The sequence below is a fragment of the Sinocyclocheilus rhinocerous genome, unplaced genomic scaffold (genome assembly GCF_001515625.1).
Source record: "Sinocyclocheilus rhinocerous isolate Xijiao unplaced genomic scaffold, SAMN03320098_v1.1 scaffold1385, whole genome shotgun sequence".
Lineage (NCBI taxonomy): Eukaryota > Metazoa > Chordata > Actinopteri > Cypriniformes > Cyprinidae > Sinocyclocheilus > Sinocyclocheilus rhinocerous.
The window spans coordinates 421,742-430,645 of NW_015657989.1; the positions used below are offsets into that span (position 1 = coordinate 421,742).

Consider the following 8,904-nt stretch of genomic DNA (forward strand, 5'->3'; position numbering starts at 1 on the left):
TCCATCAAGATGTTTCACTGTAGACATCGTCCGATGCCAATTTGGTAGACATCGCCCAAACCTAGTAACAGGTCATCGTACTAAAAGAATACCCTGTAAGTTTCAGAACTGAAAACGTCCTTGTTACTGAAATCAAAGCTTTTATTGACACCAGGCCGAGCGAACGCCAGATCCTGGAATGTGCCTACCTATGACGTAATAGATAGGTTAAAACACCGCCTCCAGAGAAGAATATCAACGCCTAATTCTGTAGCCCCGCCCACTGATTCGCGCATGACTTCGTAGGAAAATAACATAAGTGGCGCTAAACCGAATCGAGCAACCAAGAAATAAACATGCCGTTGAAGATCGCAAAATATTGTGCAGTGCCTGGTTGTGGAAGAACACAGTCGCTGCATAACCTTCCTTCGGATTCAAATATTAGGAATGCGTGGTTGAACTTTTAATGAAGTTTCAGCTCACGTGAGTAATACATTGAGTGTTTGTTCGCTTCATTTCGCCGCGGATTCAGGTCGATGATGGATTTGCAGAGAGACTGAGATTAAAAAGCAATGCCGTGCCGTCTATATTGGATCCGACAGGAATGTAGCACACTTATGTGAGTAAAAAATATTTGTACTATGTGTCACTATTGCTTTGTTAGAGATCGCTTGATATGTCCTAATTTTATGTGTACATGTCTAATCAAAGTCACAGAAGGCTCCAACTATGAAGGACGTAGCTTGTCAAACAGACACACAAAGTTAGTTTATTATGCAAAACTGTTATCCAATCATAGCAGTGGGCGTTTACTTCAAAGTCTTCAATGCGGCACGCCCATAAAAACCCAAGCGTTTCTCGAGCCGGCCTCAAAACCAGGGTAGAAAATAGCCTATTACTTATTGATTTTTTTATGTTTTTGAATGTAAAAACCACGCGAACGTCATAAGTGGACCTCAGATAACAGTATAAAATAATAAAAAAGCCAGTTCATGACCCCTTTAATAATAACATAATTACAATGCTTATTTAATTTAACTTAGAATACAATAGACATTTTTATCATAAATAAACAAATAAACAATAAAAAACAATAATTATAAATATACTTGTTTACCACTTAACACTGAAAATAAATGATAAAACTGATCAAAAACAGTCAAAATTGAATAAATCTGGTGGGATTAAAAACTGGATATTTTACCCAATGTTTATGCGCACAATGTATTTTTTTATACCTATTAGATTATCAAGCTATTAGATTAGCAACATGCTAACATCAAACTCTGTTGTAGCTCTTGGTATGGAACAGGGACTTACTGTCTTTGTAACGGTTCCAAATTATCCATTTACGAGGTTCCATGATGGTTAAGAATGTCAGTAGTAGGTTTTTAAACAGACTTACTGTTCCTCTCCTCTGAAACTATGACATCAGTTTGAAAAGCAAACATTTACAGTGGTGTGAAAAAGTGTTGGCCCCCTTCCTGATTTCTTATTTTTTTGCATGTTTGTCACACTTTAATGTTTCAGATCATCAAACAAATTTAAATATTAGTAAAAGATAACACAAGTGAACACAACATGCAGTTTTTAAATGAAGGTTTTTATTATTAAGGGAAAACAAAATCCAAAACTACATGACCCTGTGTGAAGAAGTGTTTGCCCCCCTCTTAAAACTGCGGTTTATCACACCTGAGTAATAAGAAATCAGGAAGGGGGCCAACACTTTTTCACACCACTGTAGACTGAAAGGAAGATGTAGGAAAACACAACAGGATCTAAAAGTAAGGGTTTAGTGAGAAGCAGACCTGATGATGTCCTTATGACCGTTGCGGGCAGCAAGATGCAGTGGGGTGTTATCCCTGCCGTTCCCCTCTAAGAGAGCTACCACCATGTTACTGCTCAACAACAGCTGGGTCACCTGGAGGATAGAATTAAGAAACAGTGAGGAAGCGATCCAAAACTAGAGCACCTTCAGCCAGAAAGTGCTCCAGTTTTGCCTACTAATGCCTAAACAAGATGTCACTGCCAATTTAAAATACAAGAACGCAACCGGCCTGAGTTGTCAGCCCAGGCATATGACTTTGTACTCCCTGGCATTGAGAATCTGTCAAATGGAATTCAGTTTCCAGCTGGGGCAGAATCCTCCAGCAGCCCAGCAACTGACTCGCTGGTGTGCTGCTAAATTAGACTCATTCCATCAGCCCGACTCTCTGCAGCATTTGCATTCTATAATTCCAAATGACTTGGGCGAAAGATTAAATAGAAATAGTTCACCCTGGTAAATTTAGTTTAAGGTTAATTAAAGATCTCTCAACAAAACTGTCATCAGGAAAGCCATCTTTTAAAGCCTTTCATCTCCATTTGTCCAGCTTGTGGCTTGTGCAGGCAGTTTGTATGAGCTTACCGATATCCTTTGCCACTGAATGCGTTAATACAGTCTATGCCAAAATAAACAAATCTTGTTCAAGCTCTGCTATGTCATGAAATCCTGCTTATAATTATAATTATGCTTATTGCAGTTTGGAAATATATTCCGTACTACTGAATGAGATTGCATTGAGACTGGGATAACTCAGATAGATGTTATAAAGGGCACAGCTATTTTAAATCAGATAAGCCCTAACTATATTGATGCAAAAATACCAATAGCTGAACAATTCCACTGCACCCATGTCATCTCATGTCTGCTGGAAAATACAGTTTTACCCTCTGGTTATATTGTACTATTGTACACACATATTGTTAAATGAAATAAATATCAATATTAAAATGCTGGCTGATGCATAAGCTGATGATTATTTAAATGTTATGGCCGATAACTCTCAAATGCTCAATAAATTCTATACTATTTTGTCAAAAATTTAAAATATGACACTAAAAACTAAACCCAATCATTTTAAATGAATTTAGGCATCACTAAATTGTAATGTACAGTTTGTAAAATGGATATTCATTTTGAGATTCGCAAAAGATTACATTCGACAATATTATATAATTACTGTTTTGAAATATTATCTTTTTAAAAAAGTAATCTTTTAGATGATGGCAAAGATAAAATGTAAAAAATGATTTTTCGAAATTAAAAGATAAATAAAACTTCTTGCAGATTATTTTAAAGATTACTGGAGTTTGTTTTTCAAGAAAATACTACTTCAGTTTTATAACTTTAAAATTTCACATTTAATTCAATGTCACTCACCGTTTCATTGTAACTAGAAATTTTGCTATATCTGAGTGATATATATATATATATATATATAGACATAAAACAAAATAAAATCATTTTTATTAACAACAAAACTTTTATCTAGTCGAACACAAATGGATGTGTGGAGACAATTTATGACCCACAAGCTTATTTCCTTGTCATTAAAATTTAAATGTCATTAAAATTGTATTTCTGTTTGTTGGTCTTGTTTTTAAAAATGCAAACTGAATATTCTGCCTTAGTTATGATTAAATCCACCATTTTCACTTTTCACCATTTTTATTTTATTATTAATATAGCATGAGAAAAAGCCTTTAACTCATTAACAAAAGTTCATTCTGTTTGATGTAGTCAGTATCTTTCTATTTTTGCTGCGCCACATTGGCATGTCTAATAAATGTTTTTTTGAGACTCACAATTCAAGCACATATTAATAGCACTGAGAAGATATAGTGGCAGGCCAAGTTACGACGTCACAACAGATGTACTGTAATGACACTCTCGGCTCACCTTGAGTCTGCCAAACTCACAGGCCAGGTCCAGAGGGGTCTTCTTTGCCTTGTTGACAGCACAGGGGTTGGACTGGTGTTGTAGTAGCATTTCAGACTGAGGGGACACACAGAAACGCAGAGATACCGTGAGAGGGCAGAGGAGCTGCGTCTGGCTACATAAGGTTTCTGGGATTACACAATAGAAGACAATATCAGTTTTAGTCTACCCATATATGAAAAGCTGAAATAGCATGCAAAAAGGTCAAGGACTGAGAGGGAAAGAAATACTGTTGATTCTTTGTAAATTATTGCTTTTTATGGCACACATTATATCCTGCAACATGTTTTGTGAGAAAAGGTAGGATATTTGGAAAGAGAATACTCTGCATTTCAAGCCAAACAACTGGTCAATCTAACCTGGTTCTGAGAGGTATCATATACACAGCGAGGTTAACTAAAAAATGCATTGTTTTAAACAAAGCCCTGGACCTGCAAAGTAATGCTATCTTTGCTGGGGACCTCTTTTCTGCCTCGAGCGTGCAACGACATGTCTTACATTTTCCTTCCTTTTCCTTTAGAAAACATAAGACAGTATGTATCCTTTTTATCTAGCTGCCAGAGATCTGTAAACAGCCTCAAAAGCTATATTTTGGTTTGAGTCACAGCACATTCCTAAGTCACGAGCAAAGTGCTGCATTCAGCCTTTTTGCTCATTTATTTTGAACATACTACTAATAATAATCTGCCGAAAATGAATTTGCAGTTTCAGGTCAATGGCCCTTGCTTTACAATTACCTCAGGAAAGCCATTCAATGTTCATATTAGTCAGCTAGAAAAAATAATTCTATAGATGAGCATTTTGTTAGATTTATGCACTATATTAAAAATGTGTTATATTTTTGCTTAACCTGTTGTCTTCATTTTTCATGCAAGTTTGAATCTGTCATGAAAACAAGTTTTTATTACAGGCACCGTTTGAATTTTTATATTTCAAGAGCAAATTGGAATAGAAACAATTCTATCATTAAAAAGCATATTTTAAAAAAAACTGCTTTGCAATTTAAATACAAAACTTTTTTCGATTTCGGTAAAGAAAATTATTTCGGGACATCACTAGATGCAGTATAACAAATGCAAATCCATAGTTTGTAATAGGAATACAATATATTTGCTACATTGCTAGGGTACTTCTATGACCGTTTTAAAAAGTGTCATTCTTTGGATGGAATTCACTTTAAGCAGCCCGGACTACATCAGTACATCAAGTCCCCACCATACCCGTCAACCAAACCAACTTTGGTACAATAGGCCATGATGTAGGTGAAAGTCTGAAACCTATTTGACTCTTGACAACATTCTCCCTTTTGTTAGGACATTCTCCCTTTTGTTAGGATAGACTGCCACAAATTGGTCAATAGTGGAGGAGCAGTGTGCTACATACCACCTCATAGTGTCCGTAATGTGCAGCCAGGTGGAGAGGGATCTGTCCATCTTGTGAAGCCCCATTCACAGAAGCTCCGGCTCTCAGCAGCATAAGTACAGAGTCAGCCTTCCCCTGCCAGGCAGCATAGTGCAATGGACGCATACCTACAACAGTGAGCAGAAAATCATTATTTTCACAGCTACTTGTTCTTTTAGACAGGAAAAAAACTGTGCTTTCTTTCTCTGGTGGTGCAATCATTTGTTCTGTTGAAATGGGAAAAATCATGACTACCTATGTTCTGTCTATGCGCAACACAATTCATGTATGTCTCTAATTGTCTTGGAGTATTTGAAGTTTGAATAAATTGCTATTTGTATAAATATGTTTATAGGCTTTCAATACTTATCCAATTTGTTTTGATGGTACATTAAAGAGATCTTGACTCAAAGACTTGTTTCTGTCATAGAATACAAACTAAGATGTTTAGCAGAATGTCCAAGTTGCCCTTTCCCGTATGGTGAAAGTGGTTAGTGACAGGAACATTTGTGGTCACCATTCACAGAACGAGTTTGGAATGGCATAAGGGTGAGCAAATGGCAAAATCTCTAAATTAATTCAAAACTTTCACAATATTACATGTACAGAACACGAACATAACAGAGATCAATATCCTATGTTTGTTGTTTTCATATATTTTCTGGATATTATGTTTAAAAAAGCAATTTATTTATTAGTAATATTTTTGGCAAAAAAAAAACAAAAAAAAATGCAGTTGCAATTGTATAGTTTTGAGGTTGTATTAATGTTTTTGTTAATTCTTTGGAAAAGATTAAAGAAAATAATATGGAAGCCTATATTAGACCACTTAGGACCATGATCACTTCATACTGGTCTTATGCGCCAAAACATATTTTTGCAATTTGTGACCCTGGACCACAAGGCCAGTCATAAGGGTCAATTTTTCGAAAAACTAATGATTTTTGGCAAGAAAAATCTGTAATTTTGACCTATAGAATGTATTTTTTGGCTATTGCTACAAATATACCCCAGCGACTTAAGACTGGTTTTGTGGTCCAGGGTCACTTTTTTTTTTTCATCAATGTTTATATTTTTTCCTTTATGTCAATATGACATAACCAGAAAACAAAAAGGTTCTTTAAAAAACAATTAAACAAAAGTAAGGAAATACATTCTAAATTTTTACAAACTCATTGGCTAGAGGATAAAAATGGCAAAGTGTCTCACCATTGCTGTCTTTGATGTCCACGGTGGCCTGTGCCTCCAACAGCAGAGACAAGAGGTCAGTAGTGCCAGTGAGAGCCGCATGATGAAGTGCTGAAAAACTGTAGAACAGAGAAACAGTAAAATTTTAAAAGCTACAGTATTTAGACCTCTAATATGCTTTTTGGTTAAATTCACAAAGCATTTGGCAAACAGTAACTCTTCCGATGTAAGTAACAAAAGTAACAAACTGAAAAATATTATGTATTTTTATGCCCTGATGAGCCATACTGAATCAATATGTTAGAAAAGACATTAATTGATTTTACAAACAGAACATGACAAATATGCATATCATTTAGCAGAAAAAATTATCCATCTGGTGTGAAGGAGGAAAATGTGTGGCCGGTCTGGTACTGTTTCTGTCACAGAGTTCAATTGAGCACAACACTGCAATCAGTTCTGACGGCACAGCTAGAGCGCACTGCCCAATTAGCAGATAGATCTCTGCTTTCACAGCCACTTTATGACTGGGGATGGTCCAGCTCCTAAAATATGCATGTGTTTGAGGGAACAGACGACTGAAAAATGAATAAAAGAACATTTTTCAACATAATTTAAAAGGATTGAACTCAACCAATGTGGATTAGGCCTACTAAAGCTACATCTTCTCCGTATGTATATAAGTCTTGGTTTAAATAAATGTAATAAATAGTGTGCTGTTCGAGACAGATCTAGAGATATATGATATATTGAAGGGATTGTTATTGTAAGTGAAAGAGCTGAATTACAGGGTTATCATTTCTCAAATCTGTGATGACAAGTATACTTAGCAGTTACTAATCGATGGGACAATATGTGGTTGTGTAGTTGGCAAACTTTTAACAATCATCACACTCAGTTCTAGGAACGGCTATTAAACTGTGTCAGTGCAGCTAATAAGTATATAATTAGCTCCCTAGATGAAGCTGACTTTTCCTTGCAGTCTCAGTTTCCGGGAATCTGGCGGAACTGTGCAAATCCCAACAAAGCACTTCTGTCTGAGATAGATAAATATATAATTTGTATTAAAAATGTATCACAGGAAGAGAATACCAAGATTTCTTTAGACATACTTGTCTCAGAGAGGAAACGTCCCTGTTTCACTAGCAGCTAGCTTTTACTTTGTACTATAATGTCATTCTGTGTCAACGTGGACAGGTTCAATGATGCTTCAACTGAAGTTGCTCAGTATTTATTTAATAGTTTGAAGGATCAGTTTAGAGAAATTCCTTTCCAGTCCATAAGCGTGACTCAACATCACCACAAAATCCCTCTGACTTGAGTTAAATGATGGATGAGACATTCATGCATTTTACAGTGCACTTGTCATAGCCTCATTTTACCAAAAACACCTAAAATACAGGAGAATCAGGGCCTAAACAGAGCACAGAGTACAGTGAACGGATTGATGAAATGAAACGGAGGACATTACTTCTTCAGTGGTCAATATACGATGGAAATTTCAAGTGTTTTAACCCTCTATAGGACTAATTGTGAATTTACAGTGTAAAAAATAATTGACTTTATATTTTACATATATTTAGGAGTAAAATCATTTTCCAAAATTTGTTTTCTTCATCTGACCTTTGACCTTTTTTTTAGGGATCCGTCATTTATAACTGATGTTGTCCCATTAGGGTAAATTTTGGGCAAATTGTCTGACGGATAACATGCATGACAGCTAAGTGCAATCCCGGAAAATAAACCATGGAACTTTGACCAATGAGAGAACAGTTTACTCGCGCTTAACTTGTTTTAACAAATTTGGTCCGTTTAGAAACTTTGCCGTGTGAAAGCGAACCGCACCAAGAATAAAAAGCAACATTGTAATAATTTTAATCTCTGTTTCGCAACAAAGCAATCGATCTTCAGGTGTGAAAGTACCCTTAGTGTTTCAAAAGCATTAAAACAACTTTAACATTGCGTTTCATCATTCACTTAGTGAGTGTAACCGTTTTTACAGCTCGGAGACACAAGCCATCTAAAGGCTTATATAAACACAGCAGAATAAGCCTAAAAAGTTATCAGAGGTGCAACAGCGCGTTCATATATATTTTTTCGATGCAGAGTGCACTGCAAATTGCTGTGTATTTATTTGTGTTTTTAACTTGATGGGAGCGAAATGAAACTGTCTGAACGCAAAGCTGTGTGTGTCTCCCCTCTTCCCCCCAATAATGCACCCAAATGCCTGACTTCCACAACGACCTATTCTTCATCACTGCCCTCACCCTCATTGCTTCTATCCTCCTTGGTCCTCAACAACTTGTTTTATTACTACAACCTGATTTTCTGATGCACTCATATCACTATCATCAATACTTTCAGAAATAAGTACAGATTTGTCTCTCCACCTTCCAAAAATCTTACAAAAATGAACCTAAAACACATGCATAAAGGCTACTATACTGCCCGCCAATGCTGGTCAATAGTGCCAGCTACACAAAATATGCATCACATAATAGGACTTTGTCAGTTATGCATGACGCTCAGATTTGTTGGTCTCTGAGTTGTTGTTTTTATAAAAGTGCATTAAAAAT

At 36.0% G+C, this 8,904-nt stretch overlaps 1 protein-coding gene across 1 annotated transcript in view; it reads right to left on the reverse strand.

Moving 5' to 3' along the window:
- Positions 1-8,904, reverse strand: part of LOC107721987 (caskin-2-like) — a 70,505-nt gene that overhangs the window by 40,498 nt on the left and 21,103 nt on the right. Inside the window, exons 4-7 of the mRNA XM_016530216.1 lie at positions 6,350-6,447; positions 5,123-5,268; positions 3,701-3,796; positions 1,788-1,900 (exon numbers count right to left, since the gene is read on the reverse strand). Of these exons, the coding sequence (XP_016385702.1) occupies positions 1,788-1,900; positions 3,701-3,796; positions 5,123-5,268; positions 6,350-6,447 (453 nt within the window). The remainder of the gene's footprint in view (positions 1-1,787; positions 1,901-3,700; positions 3,797-5,122; positions 5,269-6,349; positions 6,448-8,904) is intronic.